This window comes from Bombus pyrosoma, linkage group LG2, assembly GCF_014825855.1.
Source record: "Bombus pyrosoma isolate SC7728 linkage group LG2, ASM1482585v1, whole genome shotgun sequence".
In the NCBI taxonomy this organism is placed as follows: Eukaryota; Metazoa; Arthropoda; class Insecta; order Hymenoptera; family Apidae; genus Bombus; species Bombus pyrosoma.
This window is the reverse complement of record NC_057771.1, coordinates 7,833,272-7,853,602: the sequence shown is the minus strand read 5'-3', so window position 1 is coordinate 7,853,602 and position 20,331 is coordinate 7,833,272. Positions and strand designations below refer to the sequence as shown.

The window sequence follows — 20,331 nt, the reverse complement described above, 5'->3', positions numbered from 1 at the left end:
TATTTGTTACTAGGAAATTTCTCTTGATTTTTATATTTGTGTTAGATTAATTTGTCCTTAACTCTAAGTTCATCCCATCGACTAATCCATTCCCTTGGACATATAGATGTAAAAACTTGTTTAAACCAAGTGCATACGTCTGATCCCTCTCCTAAAGTACGTTCGCAACGATAGAAATCATGGTACATTACCCAACAGCGTAATGTTTGATTTTGTTGTTGAAATCTAAATAACGATATTGCAAATTACTTTAATTCAAAATATGAAAAAAATCAATTTTAATCATATTACAGATGTCAATTAACAGAAAAGTAACATATTAAAACAAACCTTGGATCTTCGCCAGGAAATACAGATCGTACATGTCTCTTTTTGTCTTCCTGTTTAAGACATGGATCATCTTCGTCTACAGTTATAGTTATCTTTTTCTTCGGTTTTCTTTCATCTGTTGCGATATTATCAATCATTAGATTTGTATCATTCGTATCATACGTATTATCTTCATCTCTTTTTTGAGAAGTAGTTTTCGTTTCATCCGAAATATTAATTTTATTATTTTTATTGTTTTTATCAGAATCCATTATATTTTATATCCATAACTTAATTCATGTACATAAATAAAACATACTATTTATAATAAATTAATTTATAGTAAACGTACAATGAATTACGCGAAACGAATAATGCATGAGACAGAAAATTAATAGAGACGTGAATATCGATTAGAGTATACTTTATTTTATTGTGACAATTCAGATTTTTTGAACATAATAAATAAATATACAAATTTGAAAATGTAGAACTCCCTTTATGTGGGCAAACGTTTATCATCAATTATTTATCAGTTGCTTACGAAGAATTATATTGTATTACAAATTTGAAATTATTTGATTTTTAATATCTCTAATAAATACTAAACTTCCTCTGTGACTATTTTTCATTTTAAATATAGAAGTTTTTCACCAATAAAATAATAGATAAAATTTGTATTTAGTGCAGCCAACTGCGAAATGTATACAAATTAATCACAACTTCAGAGGCATGTGCGGTGGCACAAGATAAGGAAGGATGAAACAATACGTGTTTTGAAAAGTATTTTTTTGCTAATATTTAAAGACATAATAATATTAATATGATACCGTTAGGGAATTTACTTCTTTATGCTATTTTATTTGCAGTAATATGTATAATCGTGGTACGTTTCTAGGTTATAATTACAATTTTTATGTTATTTAAATTTGTATAAACGTGGCAATTCTATAGGTATATTAATATCTTATAATTATAATTTGTTTTATTAAAATATTGTATATACAGCTGCGATTTTTTCTTCGATATTATAATGAAATTAATTACATGCTTTCAGTTTTCTATAATATTATTTGTAATGACAAAACCATATCCAGAAATATGGCAAGATGAGAAGGAAAAGTACTTTCTCAATCCAAAAACGAAAAAAACAGAAGCTTTTCCGTCTTTATATGAAAAATGGAGCGTGCATTTAAGTGTTATAGTACCAGCTTATAATGAAGAGCAAAGATGTAAATACTGATGCATTAACAGTAATGTTATGAAAACATAATGTGTTTATATATTTAATTTATAGTGCCAGTAATGTTAGACGAGTGTTTGGAATATCTGGAAAACCGTTCAAAAAATGGGTGTACTTATGAAGTGATTATAGTTAGCGATGGAAGTTCAGATAAAACTGTGGATATTGCTCATCAGTATGCATTAAAATATGATAACATTAGAGTATTAAATCTTGTTAAAAACAGAGGGAAAGGTGGGGCAGTAAGACTGGTTAGTAATAGAATGTTATGAAATTTAATTTATTATTATTGTGATTATCTTTTATTATAATTATTTTCATTTAAGGGTATACTAAGTGCACGAGGAAGCGTAATATTATTTGCAGATGCTGATGGTGCTACTAAGTTTACAGACTTAGAAAAGTTAGATGATAGTTTGAAAAATATATTAGGATGTAAGTTATTTCTTAAGGTATAATATAAAGTAAAATTAAGTATTTATGGTGATAAAACCATCTTTTCTAGTTGATTATATAGATAAGCCAAATGAAGTCAGTTCTTCTCATGCAATAGTATGTGGATCTAGAGCTCATTTAGAGAAAGAAGAAACTGCTAAGAGAACCTTTTTTCGATTGTTACTAATGCATGGATTCCATTTCTTAGTGTGGTTTTGGGGAGTCAGAGGTATTAGGGATACACAGTGTGGTTTTAAACTTATAACACGTGAATCTGCAAGAGTTGTATTTCAAGCTCTACATGTTGAACGTTGGGCATTTGATGTAGAAATGTTATATATTGCAAGAATTCTAAACATTCCTATTATTGAGATTCCTGTGAATTGGACAGAAATTGAAGGATCCAAAATAGTCCCTTTCTGGAGTTGGTTACAAATGGGTAAAGATTTATTTTTCATTTGGTATAAGTATAGAATTGGGGCATGGAAAATAAAAAGATCTAAACAAACGTAATATAAATGTGCAGAGAGCTCAAAATATTTATAAATAAAACTTTTATTCAATATTTCCATTATAAATAACATTAGATATCATGTTTAACATAATTAGATAATATAATTTACCTAGTAATCATGAAATATTTTTCCTTTGTAAGGAAAATTTATAAATGTGAAAAACCATAACAAGCTTTATTTAATAATTTTATATCCTGTTAGGATGACAACAATCTTTATTTTAGTAAACAATCATATAAAAAAGTATGATAGATTATCATAAATGTTTTTAAAGAGAAAGAGAGCTGTTTGGTGTTTTAGATTAACTTAATCAAATGGAGCAAGATATATTACTTTGTTTATATATTTATTCTTTTATCTATTATATACATTGTAATATGTTATGAACATTATTAATAAATAACACTTTATAAAGAAGTAATTTTTAATTTAATTAATATAGTTTATTTTATTCCGAGATTTTAAATAATTTTCTAGTAATTTCTTTACAGTGATATAGTACAACATCATATAAACAGATCATGACATTTATATACTGAATCCTAGAGAAAATCGTCCGAAGATCGAGTCGTGATTAGTTGTGAAAAATTAACCTGGAAGACAAGAAGGTCCTCCTTCTGCCCATGCATGACATGCTATGAGTGTCTCAAACAGAAACGTTTTACTCATCTTTGTCTGTCTCACAAGAACGCAGACTTTGTTGGCCTTCCATGTTGATTTTTTACGATTAGACGTGATTCGATTTTCGGACAATTTTCCCTAGCAAATATCAGAACCTGTCTGTATAATCTACAAGATATACTATATAGTTGAAAATAACCAGCCAAATAGCTAATATGATTAATATGATATAGTATATATAAACGTAGTATAGTAACTAGTAACCATACGTTAGAACCATCAACGGTGTGACGTGTTTATGACGTCGTATTCTGCGAAACTTTTTGTAAATTAATTCATATCATCTTTTACACTGTCACCATAATCAGTTACAAAGTAACGTTAAACAGATAGAAGTGTTAAATAAAATTATTTCTAATCCTATATTTTGTGAAAGTAAATATTAGTTGAAAGATGGCTTTTGTATCGCCTATGCCTAGCCGAGAATTTCTCTGGGATGTTTTTCAAAGGTATGTCAAGCTTTATTTGAATTTTATTCGTTTATTTAATTCTTTCATATCGAGCATATAACCTTTATAATTCTGCATATGTTTTATCATTCAAATTGTAATATGGTAAATGTTCAATTATATTTAATTATATGCATTTATTTATATATATGTATTGTATTATCCTTAATTAGGTCTAGCTTATTCATAAATGATATGAAATACATTTATATATTGCGAATTATACAAATTATGTATGTATATACAGAGTGGATATCTGCTCAATATCTGTCTCGTTTATTGTTGTGCGAAAAAACTTATCGTGACAGAATTATATGCATTATTTCAAAGGGTTCATACAATGATGCAACGAATTTTTTCTCGAGATCATTTTGTTTCGAAATTCAGCGTCATTGATATTTCTTTAGATGGAATCTTATAATTTTTAAACGCGATTCGATATGATTTTTTATCCTCTATATAAAAGTATTAAGGTATTTTTATCTGAAAGTTCGTCATTTGAAAGATATTTTAATTTTAATTTGATTGCCTTCCATACACAGTTTTACAAAATTAACATTTATTATTTATTAACAATTTATTTATTCATTCATTTTATAAATAATTGTATACTAAATACAATTTTGATAATAAATAACATATGACACAAACAAACTTAATGTTTTTTGGCTTGGATATTGCAGAGTTGATAAGGACAGATCTGGTGCAATTACTGCAGAGGAATTACAGCAGGCTCTTTCTAATGGGACTTGGACACCATTTAATCCAGAAACAGTTCGTTTAATGATTGGTAATTATTTGATTTTATTGGTTTAAACGAACATGTAAATCAATAAAAATGTTTAAAATGCTATAATATAACAATGTATTCCATAGTCTCTGAGTAGATCTGCATGGTCTTTTATCATATTTAATATGTTTTTAGTTTATCTCATTGCATTCATACAGGTATGTTTGACATTGACAAAACTGATCCTGATTCTTCAGGTATGTTTGATAAAAATCAAAAGGGAACAGTTAGTTTTGAGGAATTTGGAGCTCTGTGGAAATATGTAACAGACTGGGAAAATTGCTTTAGATCATTTGACCGGGACAACAGTGGAAATATCGATAGAAATGAATTAAAAACAGCTCTCACAAATTTTGGATACAGATTATCAGATCAAATTATAGACACTCTTATACGCAAATATGACAGAGCTGGTCGTGGCACTATATATTTTGATGATTTTATTCAGTGCTGTATAGTCTTATATGTAAGTATTCATTTGTATAATATTTTGTTAGATTATGTACATTTATGTTTAAAAAAATAAATAAATTTTATTTTTTAGACATTAACTTCTGCCTTCAGACAGTTGGATACAGATTTGGATGGTGTCATTACGATTCACTATGAGCAGTTCCTAGGCATGGTATTCAACCTTAAAATATAAGACATTTTTATGCTTGACCAATGTTATTCTTGCCTATGTTGGCACTATGTTTTTTATTGTACAAATACTATACAAACTATTTGATGCCAAATCTGAAAATCTGGAAATTCGAATTTATTTTATAAAGCTTTTTCCATGCCAAATTTAAAATCTTATGTATTCAATAATGCTTGTATGTTCAATTCTTAATTAAAAAATTATAAATAATCAGTTATATGTATATATAAACATTCCTGGAAAAATGTATATATATAACTAAATTTGATCATAAGCATAAAAATTTAATTTTTATCGTTTGTTATAGAAAAACAGATATAATAAATGTTACATATAAAAAATATTTAACAAATAATTATTAGATGTTACGAAAAAGTTGAACATATTTCAGATAAAAAATATGCAATTGAGATAAAAAAAAAATGATTAAAATTTCCTCTGCAGTATACATTTGATAAATCCTAGACTTGTAATTTCTATAACACAGTATACAGAACACATGCCAATTATAGATATATTAAAAATCTGATACTTTCTATACCTTAATACCTTTAAGTATTCTTTAGTGCTTTAATATCAATACAGTTTTTAAGGCACAGCACTTCAAAATCTATTAAATCATATATAAGTTTGATAAAATACGTACAAAGTTAAAGTTATTTTAACTATATTCTCTCAAAATGCTATATACTATTTGCATTATGTATGAAGTCCATATTTCTGTACTTTTCTATTATTATTAAATTGATTATAAACATATATTTCAATTGAATCTATGTGTACATATGTATATTTTCCACCATCCTATTTATTCATTGTTTGAGTAAAAGAAGCGTGAAAATAAGTTCTACAATAAATTGAGGAATTAAATAAAGAACATATATGTAAGTACATATGTAGTCACGTACCGAATGCAATCGGTTACTGCATTAATTCTTCAGACTTGAGGAACAGTAGTTTGAAATAAACGACACATTAAAATAAGACTGATAATTTTTATACGTTTAATAAAATTTGATTTATAATGAATTTAGGAAATTTCTGCCGAGCTCTTCCAAAATTGGTATGTAATCTGAAACTTATACAACATAAAACGTATAGGTTAATGGTTAAAAGATATCTTTTCTTCTGTGCTTAACAGGAACTTCATGCCCATTTAAATGGATCCCTAAGCGTGGATACTTTGAAGAAATTGTATAAAATGCAAAATCCTAATTCAGAAGATTCTGACAAAATATTTACGAGTATAAAAGATTTTTCATCGTTAGGCGAGTACGAACTGAGTTTTCAACTTCAAATTATACATTGTGTTATTATATTGAAAACGTGCAATAATTGATTCGTAGGTGTTTCAAAGTATTTGACATAGCACATTCATTAGCAGTAACACCAGAAGCAGTTTTTCATTCTACCTACGATACAGTTAAAGAATTCAAAGATGATAACGTAATATATTTGGAGCTTAGAAGCACACCACGTGTTATTCAAGGGAAAATGACAAAAGAAGAATGTGTAGAAGCAATTATAAAAGCATTTGAGTAAGATCTAACTAAAATGTTTTTTTTTTTTTTAAACAATCAATTAAACATCAAAGTACTTTTAACTGGAATTTTACAATTATAGGGTGTGCAAGATTGATTTTCCAAGCATATTATTGAAGTTATTAATATCTATTAATCGTAAACAAGGATACAAAGCAGCACAAGAAAATATAGAATTAGCAATAGATTTTATTAAGAAGTATCCCCAATATATTGTTGGACTTGATCTCAGTGGAGATCCAATGACAGGAAGTACATTTTTAGAGTTATTGGAAAAAGCTAGAATGGCTGGACTTAAAATTGCAATCCATTGTGCAGAGGTAGAGATCAGTTAACATTTAAACTGAACTTAATCTTGTTGAATCTTTGAACACATTAAGTGTTTTCTCATTTGTCTCATATAGATTTCAAATGAAACTGAAACAATAGATATCCTTGAATTTAAACCAGATAGATTGGGACATTGCACTTGCATTCATCCCACACTACAAGGATCAAACAAAATATTTAATTTGCTTCTTAAGTCAAAAATTCCTGTAGGTAAGAGTGGTAAACATATGAAAATTTGTTCATTATTTTATGCAGAAATATACTGAATATTGTTTTAACATTTGCTTTTTATCTTTTGTTTAGAATTGTGTTTAACTTCGAATGTTCAATGTAAAACAGTGCCTACTTATGAATCTCATCAATTTAAATATTTGTTTGAAGCTGGACATCCTATTTGTCTTGGTGTGAGTAGAGTTATTAACATTTATCTGAGTAATTATTTGGAAAGAATATTTTATTTCTTTTTAGACCGATGACAAAGGTGTTTTTCATACATCTTTGTCTCACGAATACGAAATAGCTAGTTCAACGTTTGGTTTAGAACGAGAACAACTCATAAAACTTTGCCTATCATCTGTACAATATGCTTTTGCGACATTAGAAGAGAAACAAGCAATATTGTGTAAGATCGAAAAATTTGCTAAAGAATATAATGTTATATATTGAAATCGTAATGAATTATCGTCAATGATATCGACAATTGACGTCGCTACATATATGTATACAAATTTGGTAGACACAAACGTTCGCTCGAATTGACAAAGTATATACATGTTGTATAAAGGCGCAACGAGGTCATAGACTATTGAAATAAAAGTAATATCGATTTTATTCGTTATAATATTTATGGACTCGTTTACATGGATTTACAGATAATTAAGTTGCTACTTACGAAGATTAAAATAGTTAATGTCATCAATGTTGTTTTTTTTTTTTTAATTGTATATAGTATATACAACGTATATAATAATTATTACAATGTTATGTCTGCAAATGTGCTGTATTTTTGTTTTGACACTGAAGAAAAAAAATTAGTAATACTTACAAACCGGCGTCAGTCTAGTCGGTTCAATAAACATTAACAATTGTTTTGCAAACTATGGAAATCATCGAGCGCGGCGAAACTGGTAATGTTACATTTATTTTTTTGTTGCTCATTTTTATATTTGATGTTTTTTAGCAATTTAGTGTTTAATTAGTGTGCAATTAATTAAAAAGTAAAACGATGAATTTAGCACTACATAAAAAAGACAGTCAAGAATGAAAATATCGTCATTAATTTCAAGATCACCGCAGGAATATTTTTCTTATTTGAGATCAAATGCCTCGAATAAAAATGAAAAAAAGAAAGAAAGAAAAAAGGGGTCAGCCTTTTACCTTCATGCAAGAGCAACAAGAATTCCTTTTCTTAAGTTTGATTCAAATATTCCTTTCTTTGCCTTTTTTTTTTTTTGTCCTTTTATTAGAACCGTTACTTGCTATTACGTCATAACAAGATGATAATAGTAAATATCTGAATAATACTAATAGTAGTAATAGGAATAATAGCTATATAGTCGTAATATTAATATTGACGATGACAATAATATCGCTCTTAATAATGGTAATAAGAAATTATTTCTATCCTATATATATTTTATATAACAGTCTTTTTGGCTAATATTCAATCTATAAACAATAAAACATCTTCATTTCTTCGCCTGCATCATTATTAATATGCAGATTCTTAGATCAACCGATCATTGTTATGTCATTTTCTGCTATCGTTTTAGAAATCGTCGATAAATCGTTCGCAAAATCTCTTTCCAGATCTATCCTACGTCCTTTGTATTATTGTTGCGCGGATTATTCTCTAATATCTTACCTCCGCTACGTCTTTATCCTAACAACTATTACTACGGATGGTTTTATTTTAGTCCTGACTGCGTTACGAATACACTTGTCTTCTACAAAGGATATACGTTTCAATCCTGTATGATTTTTTTCCTGCGCGTTGCGTACTAAGCATTATGTAGACATTGCTATATTTATATATTTATAGATCGATTCGTGGGTGTTCAGTGTTTTATAGTTACTTGACTGCGGTATTGTTATCGAACTGGCCGTAGCAGACATCGAAAAACATCCTTACCCATCGTTAAAAAAAAAAAGGAGATTTAAAAATTTTAACGACGGGTGAGTCAACGGCAAAGGTGCGAAATGGTGCGAACGGATCAAACATTCGGATGATACGCCGCTAAATGCTTTTGTAGTAAACGCTCGTACCTTTTGCGCAGTTAGTATGAAATAAAGAAAACAACGCGATAGTGTAGAGTAAAAATGAAGAAACGGGCAGCGATAATTTGCTTTACCCTTCGTTCTATTTCGTGAAGGCCATTCACGAAAGAATCATATAAAAGAATCTGAATGAAAAGCGAACGATCATGAACTTTTACCGCCAGATTCTTTTTTGTCAAAGAGCCTAGCTGTCACAAAAAAAAAAAAAAAAAAATGAAAAAAAATAAAAATTCTACATCTAATGATGACGATAATAATAATTATAATAGTGTCGTTAATAATAATAATACGATTATAATAATAATAATAATAATAATAATAATAATAAAATAATTATAATATTAACGTTTCTTTTTTTAATAGATCGCACTGAACTCTGTTCCTTTTTCTCGCTCTAGTTCTCTCTTACGGAAGGCAAAATATATTCGAATGATTATGTACACTTAACAGACGGGTGACAAGATGGACAATTGTCTACGCACGCACTTACGTCGGTGTACACATGTATATATACATATATATATATGTATTCGTATGTATATATATAGTATATTTGTATATACACATGCATACACACCTAGGTTCTACATTTGCAATGACATCGTATTGATAATCCTGATAAAAACAAATGTACACGTGCTGATTTAAAATGCTATAAAATATCCGTAGGAGATTCGATGAAAAAATAATATATATTTGTAGAGTTTGTGAAGTAGAAAGCATTCTGCAAATGATCTTGACTGGACAGCACTAGCCAAATATAAGGATTTCTTTTGCAAATATAAAGAACAAATTTTGGAAAGAGAACTTCTGTGCTTAACAAGAAAAAAGAGTTCTATCAGAAATTAACACATGTTCTTTCTCGCAGATACTTTCCGTTCTAGTTCACCCTTACAAATATGTACTATCTTGTCTATTTTTTTGTTCCATTTTTTAATTATATTATTAAGGTTGAACGAAAGGAAAGACAATGCGAGATTTGCGGCGAACGATACGCCGAGAAGGTTCCCATCGAACGAAAGAAACCGCAAAATATAAAGATATATAATTAAAAAGACAATATCTTTTCATTGCACACAAATCATACGTACTCTATTCACACAATAACCATTCACAATATCATCATCCAAGCAGCCTATCGTCATCATGATTAATTCACGTATCATATATATTTATACAATTTCTAGGAACTTAGCAGGTATTCGCGCATGATACAAGTAAACGAGAAATCGAGTTAGCGAATGTAAATTATAGTAGTCGAAGAAAAATGAAGTTTGATCATGGCAGACTGCTTCGTTCGTAATATAGGCTATTATTCTTGTTATATGTAGATAATCATCAAGTATCAAGACAACGTGATAGGCTGATGTTCCTTAATCGTTGCGCATTCACGAAACCACACTTCGAGACGGTTTCGAATTGTTGTTGCTGCATGTTGGTGTATTGTTCGTGGTCCTACTGTCACTTTGAGCGAATAAAACACCTTGATACATCACTCCATTTAGCTCCATACTGACTACTAAGGAATTATCACCGTTTCTTCCATCTCCTACAACCAAACGTTCTATAGAAAGAAACACGTGATACTGCGAACTGAAATATTATTTAAAAATATTAAAATAGCAAAAAATATCAAAGATAGAAGATAGATGATTTAACTCGAGATATATTTTGATATTATGCGAAGGTCAAATTTGTTTCTTTCCTTGTAAGCAGAATCATACTCATCCATTTTTCCTTTTTTTTTTTTACCTCGATTGGAAATTTTAATGTGCGTGCCGGTAGCGACCGTTGCACTCTTCTCCACCGGACTCTCGTCTTCGGAAAGTAATCTTTTTGCTGGTGGAGGTCCAGGTGTAGTATTTAAATCTTGATCTTTCTTTATTTGCATGCTACCTCCCGAAGACGGTGAACTTTGCCTTAGTGGTGATAAGCATACGGGCGATGACCTAAGAAAAATCCTATTGCTAATCTTTCTCATTCATTTGAAATTAAGAGTTGAATTCTTACCTGAGTCCAAGGTCAAGAGCCTCCCTTTGAGGTTCAGGACTGGGAAGTGCAGGTACCGGTGAGTGTGAGGTCTGTGGTGACATGGGCGGTTGATGAGCCATTCCTGGGTATAGAGTATTGTTGTTGTACATATTCCACAAGGTCAGTCGGGACATTTCCAGAGCGCTGAACGCGCCATCCCTCGGTGGTGTCGAAGGTGGAGGTGACGCGCTATCTTGTCGATGAATTACGGGCGGCGGTGTACTACCACCGGCACTTCTAAGCTCTTTGTTTAATAGTTTTACGTACTCGACCATGCGTGCCTCGAACTCGGATGGTGCCATCCCAGGAATAGGTCCTGGAAATATTATCGAGGGGAAGAGAAACTGCAGTTCTGTCGAAAGGAGATTTTCGTCAATCATTTACACGTTTAAAAGGAGATTTTCGTCAAACATTTACACGTTTAAAAAGAGATTTTCGTCAATCATTCATTACAATCAGTTTAAAAGGCAACTGTCGCGTTTGAATAGTTGTTCGGTGAGATACTAAATTAGAGTGACTATAGTGATTGGCGTGGCTCCATTGGACACGACGAAGGAAAAGCAGGAAAGCGGTTGGAGGAAATCGAGAAGATCTGCTCCGTCAGAATGTGTCAGGGCCAAACTTCCATTTCGACATTCCGACAAATGACTTATCTAAGGTACGGTTTTGCTACTGTCTGTTTCAATCGCATATCCGCTCTTCCTCGGTTAACGCGGTTAATGCGGATTCGATTTTCATTACTAGTCAGCCAGTGCAATAGTATGATAAGTCATATGTCCCGTTCTTTGTAATACAAGCAATTTTTACATTCAATATGTCGTCAACCAATCTTAGCACTTTTCTCATTTTCATTGGTATTGCGTATACGATTTGTATTGTCTTTTTGGACGTTAAAATAGAATCGATAAGAGAGTCAGATTAATGTTAATTAAGTTGGAGTAGCTCAACTGCTAAACCAATATTATTCGTTTCTTACAAAATATTCGCAACGAATCTTTTTTTAACGACCAAGAAATGACATGAAAGACGAAAAGCCAATAAGAAGAAGAAAAAAAAAAAAAAAATTAAACGATCACAATTTTCAACAAGGTCTGGTCCATATGTTTGATATAAATTGATTGCGAAATATTTCTTCCGTAGGTTTGTGCTTTTTAGTCGGCATCCTGCATTCAAGTTTATACCACATGCAGAATTTAAATCCGCTTCTCGCGGTGAACGCGTTAACGCCATGATACGTGTTGTTCGAACGATTACTATTAACAAATTTGTTGTTCTAAGAAAGAATTTAATACGTTGTATAGTACACAGAAAAAAGAGAAAGCATACAGGTTGGACGTAAAGGCAAATTCGGGGGGGCGGGGCAAACAACCATCAAATGGGGTGCGAGTCGTAGGAGCGAAATTGGTCCGAACCGAGGTCAGAGGGTGGCGAAACAGGGCGAAAAGGGGCGAAGTACGGTTGTGGTAGGGGCGAGAAGGAAGAAGAAAGGGGTAGGGAAGTAGGAATGCTCGTTAGCGAGAGTCATCCGTTAACGCCTGTCTCCCGGAGGATCGTACAATCAATTACGCCTCCTTCGCTCTCGCATCATCATCTCTGGGGAGGCCCGGAACCTTAACTACCGATTTAAAATAAACCCGCACCTCTTCTGCTCCCTTCCCGACCTATCTCTTTCCTTCGTTCGCATCTGTCTCCTCGCGTACCGCTAACTTTTCATCTAGATCCTCTCAGGCTCCGTTTCGACTCCCTCGTTTCCGGTACTTCTTTTCCATTCATCTTGGTTCGAATCGTGCCGAGAATTTCCTAATCTCTTTACGACCAACGGAATTTTAGAGAGACGAGCCCAAACTTCGATATTAGAACGCTTTTCTACCGACAGCTTGTAGACCTTATTACTTTACTCTCATTATTTTTATAAATACGAATTGAAGAAATGGAATCTCGACCTGTTTCTTTATCCAACCGTACATTTTATTTTATATTATCGTTGCTTTTTATATTATTTTCTTATTATCGTCGTATCAAATGTTCGTAATCGATCGTAGTACAAAAGTGGTACGAAGCTATCGTACTATCAAATGACACGGAATTTTATATACTCGGCTGTGAGCATCTAAGCCCTACGATAACATCAATAAAACGCTTTCCGCAATCAGTGTATGTCACAATCTCGTCACATTGTCACCATGTTAACGATACACATGTTAGTATAAATTGCGAATATTTATGTAAATACATAACATTACGAACACGTATAATGAAAAAAATTGTTTAAAAATTAATTACATAGAAAATGGTTTCATTTACTAAATATCATAAAGAGTATTACACCTATATTACACTTATACATTTTTGCGTATTACGCGTACGTAAGAATTCGCAATTTATTCTTATGCGTATAGTTACTGACCTGCATTTGATTGGCCTGCTATTCCCTGAGAATGTTGCGGATGATGTGGATGGTGGGGTAAGGGTGTGTGCGCGGCGCTTCCATTCACCAGCGATTGCGGTCCATGGTGTTGACCACCAGCCGCTACCGCTGTCACCAACGATAACGGTGACATTTGCGCGTGCAACGCGAGCGAGTTGGGTGTGTGGGGGTTCCTCTGCACGAGACTTTCGCTCGTCGTGCTGCTGCTCGTCGCGTATGCCCCGTAACTGCTTCGACGTCCCTCCCGACGATTGCCGTCGATCGCCGCTTGCAATTCCGCCGGTGTTGATAGACGTCTCTTCTCGCACTCGTACGGATACAGGTATTTCATGTACCTGGGAGAAAAGTAACCGTGTAGAGGTGCATAGAAAGCCGATAGACCGCGTGTTGATTTTTCGCTCGTGAGACCGTTATCGCTCGCTTTCTAAGACAATATTGCTTTAAGCCACGTAAAGTGCTCTCCGTGTTGCCCCGTCAAATTCGAAACTAGCCCCTTAACCTACAATATCGTGCGAGAGACGTGGTACATTGATCGGACCAAACATCAACAACGCGTATGAGAGACGTGGTAGTACGTCGATCTTACTGATTTATTATTTATTTCGAGACGATAAATAATCTCCTGTTCAATGGACAATCGGTAATAATCATTTGTCAAACATCTTGCAAAATAAAATTAGTTATACCTTGCACATGCATTTACATGTCAAAAGACATGCGCGATTTGCACGACTTCGAACGTTCAGCCAAACCGTGAAATGGCTCGACGTGTGATCGGCCTTGTTGTTCGTGGTACGCGCTATTGCGGCTTAAATTGGGGCGACGTTTCTTACTTCGTGAAAAATTGTTAACGTATTATCAGAGGAATTCGTTGCTCTCGACCTCGTTGTCAGTGAAAACATCGTTTTCGTATCGGAGAAAAGCAAATTTTAAATGTAAGGATCGAAATCAGTAAATAGGGGAGAAGATTCGCGCGTGGACATTTAAGTTCCGATGAAGTTCGATCGGCGTTTAAATGTATTAAAAAGTTTTTACGAACGAATCGAGTGTACACAGTCGAGAAAAGTTACTTCTCCGTTTAATCACGATAAACACATATAAATAATACCAAGGAAGAACACAATATATAGTTATATTTGTCGTTCTTTACGAAAGACCAGTCTTCAAATTGAATATGTTTGTCGTCGTTTAATCCCACCTTTCTATGTGTTTGTTACATCTTCTCCTATACGAATCTCATCAAGCTTTTCTTCTATGACCTTTATACATCTTCCTACGACTTTGCAGAAAGAAAAATTAGGATCAGCTTTGTCGAGAGCAGATACATTTACCATTTAGTTAGTTGATTAATTGGCTAGAATATATAGTGGAAAGATTAATCATAGTATAACACGTAAAATATAAAACAAAACTGATTTTATATCGCGAAGAACGTGCGAGTACGCTTTCGCGGAACGTGAGATTGCTGTAAGAAGAATACGGTTTTTAATAAAAGATATCAATTTATTAATGGAATTTATGTTAGATCAAGCGGTGGTAACGGATGATTAGGAATAAGAAATAATTTCTATGTAACGACGGGGGATAGAAATTAAGGGATAGACCTAGCAAGAACTGAGAAACCGTTATATTTTTTACATTTTTTCTTCTAAACTATATATAATAATTCAATGTACAGAATAATAATGGAATTCGTATAAGAACAATGTATTACATTATTATCAAAAACGTAAAAATTGTAATATTAATAGCATGCACTTGTTTACGCTCAATCACTTTGAATATTCGGTTCTTCGTACTGCATATCGGGTCTGGTATCGATTTTGCTAGGTTCAACTTTCGCTGCATTTTCGAATTATCTACTATCGTTACGTTACTCCCCGTTCCCCATCGGTTTTCCATAAGTTTGCCATCGGTGGACGAGGGATCTTTTCACATTTTCTAAACAGTAAACTGTCGCGTTATCTTATCGACAGATAACAGATCTTCTTTTCTGCATCTTTTGATTTTCTTCAGCAAATCGTTCCGAATGCGGTCATGTAAAAATGTGACACGTTGATGTTTTTAAAAAATTGCTCAGTGTATCTCACACATCCTACCATCCTAACATTTAGTAATATCAAAAAAAAAAAAAAATAGCATTAAAAAAAAGTGATATTTAAATTAAAGTGATAATTAAATCAGTCTGGACCATCTGGATTAAACCTCGTATCGACGGAAAACACGACGTAAGATTCAGATTCCAATCTTACTCTTTATTTACACATTAATCTTCTATCTTGTTGCAATATTTGTTGGACATGTCACTTGTCACTTCACTGGCATTCATACATCCAGTAGCAAGTTTTTTAAATATCCGTGAATGATCCGGAATCCTACGATTCCATCTTGCTAATTTAGTATTATCATCTGTATAGTGGTTTTTGAGCTCGTTGAGCTTGAGATTGGATGGTAGTGCATTCGCGGGTTCGAATCTCGCCCCGTTCCTTGAATGTCTTACACGAAAGTTTTTCCGGAAAATCCTCCATATATATACACGCAATTTTTACTCGTTTTTCTGACATTTTAACTATTATCAATTAATAGTTAATAATGCTGACAATATCAATTCTCTTAAACGTTGCTCAACTGACCTCGGTGCACGAGTGATTTTCCTATAAATAATAAAGGAAAACACGAAATTTGCTTCGACAAACTGTTGCACGAACGTAAGATTGCAGATCTACGCTACAAAAATATCTACGAAATACGCTACTTTCTTCCGGTAAATTTTAACGTCCTCGTAAAAATTTCACCCACTTTTTTAACCGATCGCTCGACTTTTGAAAAACCGTATCACGTTCCTTCGTAGCAGAGCAGTCAAACTCGAGGCACAGTGCCATAGAACGCGAGGAGAAAATAATACAGGAGAGATAGGTATTAATCGAAATCGCGTCATGGACGAAGGCAACGTTGTCCATCGAGGCGGAGGAAGACGTCGCGGTTCGCCGGACGCGAAATTGGCAAGGCAGATCCGGACGACGTGCGTGGTACGATGCGTCGCTTAATTTAATCTCGCGTCTCGTATCATTCGTGTCTGTACCGCTCGACTTTAATGTTCGACCAGACCGTTCTAATTGCACCTGAACGATACTGCCTGTACGAATGCTGCGACAAACGAATAGCTTTGCGACGGCCTGTGATTCGCAGACAGCCCGCTAATGTCCGTTTCCATTAATTTTGATACGTCTCTATATATCGTGCAAAGAGGGAAACGATAGCAGAACGATCGATCTAAAACGAAAGCGTATAGAGACACCGCGAAAATTCTCTACCGCGATGTGACTGTTTTTTATAATTTTGTTATCGAGCGAGGAAGGGAAAATAAGGGACGATAAATTCAAAATACACTGGCTTGGTTACGCTTCGTTTTTCATAGACAACGCGCGAACTGTTGTTTGTTACAGGCTGAATCTTCTAGATGCCAATTTATAACAGCGAAGAAGAGAGACATCAGAGACAAACGATCCGAAATAAGAGATAAACTATAGCATAGAAATAGCCTGTACTCGTATACAGTAGCCTAATCTCGTACAACAACGAGCTATTGTTTATTGGAAGCCAATATTCCTTCGACTTTTCCAATATTTATCGTCGAGTAAGATACGAGAAATGGGGAACAACGATTCATAGACGCTAACTGTTTCTCACTGTAACACGATTTTTCCAATTTTTATATTCGATAAGAAGGGCGAAATAACGAGGAATTAATCCAAAATAAAATCAAATCTCGACGATACGTAACGCGTTATCCGTTGCCTGCCGATAACCCATCTCCTATTTTTCGGATCTCCGATTTTTAACGTTAAACGAGAAAGAAGGGATAGGAGAAAATCGATTCGAAATGGAAGCAATAAAACAGGTAACAAGGTACAGAGCCAGCCATAACTCGAAAACCGCAACACGAAATCAACTTCTTCGACGGTAGGAAGACGAGCTTTGAAAAAGCCGAGTAATTCGTAAATATTGTTTATTTTGACGCGCTATCGAAGCCAGACCAAAAAGGAGACCCTCGGCGAAGAGGTGGCGGGAGATCGACCGGCGTTCGCACACACGTTCGCGGATAGACATATTCTCGCAAGAGAACCGTGGCCTATAATTCGCGCAGGGATCGTTCGGCTTTTACGATTGTCTGCCAGACTGCGGCCGAAACTAGCCCTTCGGCCCGGTCGTTTTCTCCTCCTCCGCCTTCTCGGCTTCTTTCTCTTTTTCTTCCTTCTCTTTGTCTCCTTTCTTTAACAGCGAAGAATCTTCTCTCCCTCGACGAACCAAAAACTCTGTGCATCTCGTGCGTGAGCAACAACCAACGAAAACAATCTTCAGCCCCATAGTTTCGTCTCAGCTTCCACTGTGTGTGCACGCGAGACTTTGTCCAGGTGTGCGTCGTTGGTTCGGGGCATAAATCTCTCTCTCTCTCTCTCTCTCTCTCTCTCTCTGAGTGATAATCAAATTCGCGCTGCATCGCTTGAACGAAGAAATTCGTGCCACATAGCGAAACCTGGTTTCAGGGGAATTTTCGCGTCCCGTGGCGTCCCTGACGATTAACGAACAACCAGCGAAGATATACTGCCTGATTTTCACGAGAAAAACGAGCTTGTCCGCGAACTTGGTTGGCACGAGCTACGGTGTTTTAGCTTGTTGGCTCTCAAGATTCTGGTATACATCTTGCGCGTATTAAGCTACCTTCTCACCGAACAAGTGACGAGGAACTTCTCGCCTCTCGTTATTGCATATTTCAAATAGTATTCGACAAATATCGATCGGTAGAAACGTTTCGTTTACGTTGAAGCAACGTAATCCGAGGAAGATTTCTATTTGCGTTGGGTTTTGAAGCGGCGTTTCGTTCTAGCGACAACTTGTCCATACACAAATGCGTTGTGGAATAATCGTCAAATTGTACACACCGAAGGAATATCGTTTCTGTTGCGACGTGTTTCTTAAGATCGGTTTCCGATCGAATATTGGAACTCGTGATCTGTTCCCCAACAGATTCTTCGGTGGAAATGGCCCTGTTCGCTTCTAATATGCGAACAGTCCTTGTTCGTGAGAAGAATGTCCAGAAAGAATGTTCGTGAACCGTTCACGTAACGTATTGCTTCAATGACAAAAACTAAAAGACAAAAGCATATTCGGGAGGTACAAGAGCGAGATATTACTACGGTATTGTCCCTTACACAGAGGTATATTATTCATTTCATGCCTCCTTACCCATTCTCTAACCGCATCATAAACCAGAAATCCGAAAAGGTCATCCTTTAATGGTAACTTACCCTTACGAATTACCTGAATGAGAATTAAGTAATTTCTTTGTATTTCCTACTATGTCATTATGAGACGCCTTTAGTTGAATCATTGCGGTAATAATAATAATAAACACAAGCATATTTCTATAAACTTTTGTATTCATTTTACAAAGAACCTGATGACCTGACTCTTTCTATTCCATCTCACTCGCATTGTCTATTTCTCTATCTTATCCTTGACATTAGACGCTCGGCAACCTTCTTATCAGTTCGAGAGCAGTGTTCATAAAAGTTTACTTAAGTGCTCGAGAACGTTCGCAAACAACGTTACTGAAAATATTCAGCCAACGTTGACCGAACTTTGTAACAGCAACTTTTCTTACCGATAACAGAAAATCGAAGAACCATGGAGGAACTGTTTCAAGGAATATGCAATGTCAATAAAGATTTCCTTCTTGCTTCAGCGAGGACATAACGTTCGTCTTTGGTTACGATATCGACGAGCGAAGCATTCAAAGACCGCATATTCGAAACACGTACACTCGTAAGGATCTCTATACAGTGGCTACAGCAAGTACGTTATCACAGCATCGTATTTGTTACAGCATTTGTATATCAGCTAACTAGGTCCAAGTACGTTAGGTTTCGTATCATCGACTCATACATTTCGCGCAACTATAAAGATTTGATACCAGAAAATTGACAAAATGCTTTTCGTCGGAACGTAAAAGTATGTGTCTATGCCTTTAGTTGTCACGTGCATATCTAAGAAAACGACTGTTGGTCGGTACACACGTCCACCGTAACCGTAGTCGTTAGCTTCTCGAAGAACACTCGTTTAAACAAACGTATCGTCCTGTTCAGGAGGCTCGTATCGTTGTCGAGGTTCGTTGCACCGCGTCGCGCGTACCTCTCGTTTCGTTTCGGAGGATGAAATTCGTTGGGAAGGAAATGAGCTACCATCGAGTCAGACACAATGGAAGAACGGCGTTGCGCGCGCTGCCTCCCTCGCGGTATAAATAATTACACGTTGAAGACGCGTGGCTCGATATAGTCGTAGCACAGCGATACACTCTCTTTGGCCCCGCGGTAAGCCGCCGCCTTCTCCCTTTACAATTTCGTTTCCTCCGTCTGTCTCTGTTCCTCCGCTGGAGATAACCGGTTGCCGGAATGATGGATGCGCCCGGCGTCCCGACGTTGTGTCGCGCGTTACGCATCGAGCGTCGCGGGGTTATTTTCACGAGTGACGCGGAGAAGCATCACGCCCGTATAATTCACATTAGCCTGTCGTGCATTAATGCGTCGCGCTCTCTTTCACAGACATCTTCCCGATCTGTCCGTTCGTTATTTGATACGAAGATTTACGAGGTTGAATAG

General features: G+C 34.7%; 5 protein-coding genes across 17 annotated transcripts in view; 3 read left to right on the top strand and 2 right to left on the bottom strand.

Annotated features, from left to right (window-relative positions):
- Positions 1–22: 22 nt before the first annotated feature.
- LOC122576344 (cytochrome c oxidase subunit 12, mitochondrial-like) lies at positions 23–864 on the bottom strand. Its single transcript, XM_043746504.1, has 2 exons — positions 331–864; positions 23–225 (listed from the first exon to the last, which is right to left on the bottom strand). Exons 1-2 carry the CDS (start codon positions 579–581, stop codon positions 42–44), a joined length of 435 nt encoding a protein of 144 aa, XP_043602439.1. The 5' UTR covers positions 582–864; the 3' UTR covers positions 23–41.
- Positions 865–1,003: 139 nt separating this feature from the next.
- Positions 1,004–2,919, top strand: LOC122576307 (dolichyl-phosphate beta-glucosyltransferase). 2 transcript variants are annotated; one of them, XM_043746427.1, is made up of 5 exons: positions 1,004–1,195; positions 1,367–1,541; positions 1,607–1,803; positions 1,879–1,987; positions 2,058–2,919. In XM_043746427.1, exons 1-5 carry the CDS (start codon positions 1,133–1,135, stop codon positions 2,498–2,500), a joined length of 987 nt encoding a protein of 328 aa, XP_043602362.1. In that variant the 5' UTR covers positions 1,004–1,132; the 3' UTR covers positions 2,501–2,919. The 2 variants fall into 2 exon arrangements, with proteins under 2 accessions (XP_043602362.1, XP_043602372.1); XM_043746437.1 differs by having other exon boundaries at positions 1,153–1,263.
- Positions 2,920–3,055: 136 nt separating this feature from the next.
- On the top strand, positions 3,056–5,835 carry LOC122576331 (programmed cell death protein 6). 2 transcript variants are annotated; one of them, XM_043746499.1, is made up of 4 exons: positions 3,056–3,632; positions 4,316–4,422; positions 4,620–4,888; positions 4,967–5,835. In XM_043746499.1, exons 1-4 carry the CDS (start codon positions 3,577–3,579, stop codon positions 5,066–5,068), a joined length of 534 nt encoding a protein of 177 aa, XP_043602434.1. In that variant the 5' UTR covers positions 3,056–3,576; the 3' UTR covers positions 5,069–5,835. The 2 variants fall into 2 exon arrangements, with proteins under 2 accessions (XP_043602434.1, XP_043602427.1); XM_043746492.1 differs by having other exon boundaries at positions 4,581–4,888.
- Positions 5,836–5,838: 3 nt separating this feature from the next.
- Positions 5,839–7,777, top strand: LOC122576302 (adenosine deaminase-like protein). Of its 2 annotated transcripts, XM_043746414.1 has the most exons (8): positions 5,839–5,949; positions 6,100–6,128; positions 6,207–6,337; positions 6,412–6,603; positions 6,689–6,926; positions 7,011–7,146; positions 7,240–7,340; positions 7,405–7,777. In XM_043746414.1, the coding sequence occupies exons 3-8, from the start codon at positions 6,267–6,269 to the stop codon at positions 7,600–7,602; spliced, it is 936 nt and encodes a 311-aa protein (XP_043602349.1). In that variant the 5' UTR covers positions 5,839–5,949; positions 6,100–6,128; positions 6,207–6,266; the 3' UTR covers positions 7,603–7,777. The 2 variants fall into 2 exon arrangements, with proteins under 2 accessions (XP_043602349.1, XP_043602341.1); XM_043746406.1 differs by lacking the exon at positions 5,839–5,949 and having other exon boundaries at positions 5,956–6,128.
- A 616-nt stretch (positions 7,778–8,393) lies between these two features.
- Positions 8,394–20,331, bottom strand: part of LOC122576234 (protein dead ringer) — a 318,271-nt gene continuing 306,333 nt past the window's right edge. For 9 of the 10 annotated variants that reach the window (XM_043746296.1, XM_043746284.1, XM_043746240.1 and 6 more), the window contains 4 exons: positions 13,652–14,007; positions 11,224–11,596; positions 10,966–11,162; positions 8,394–10,762 (listed from right to left, as the gene is read on the bottom strand). In XM_043746296.1, the coding sequence (XP_043602231.1) occupies positions 10,602–10,762; positions 10,966–11,162; positions 11,224–11,596; positions 13,652–14,007 (1,087 nt within the window). In that variant the 3' untranslated portion in view covers positions 8,394–10,601. The remainder of the gene's footprint in view (positions 10,763–10,965; positions 11,163–11,223; positions 11,597–13,651; positions 14,008–20,331) is intronic. The other variant, XM_043746275.1, reaches the window with a different exon arrangement.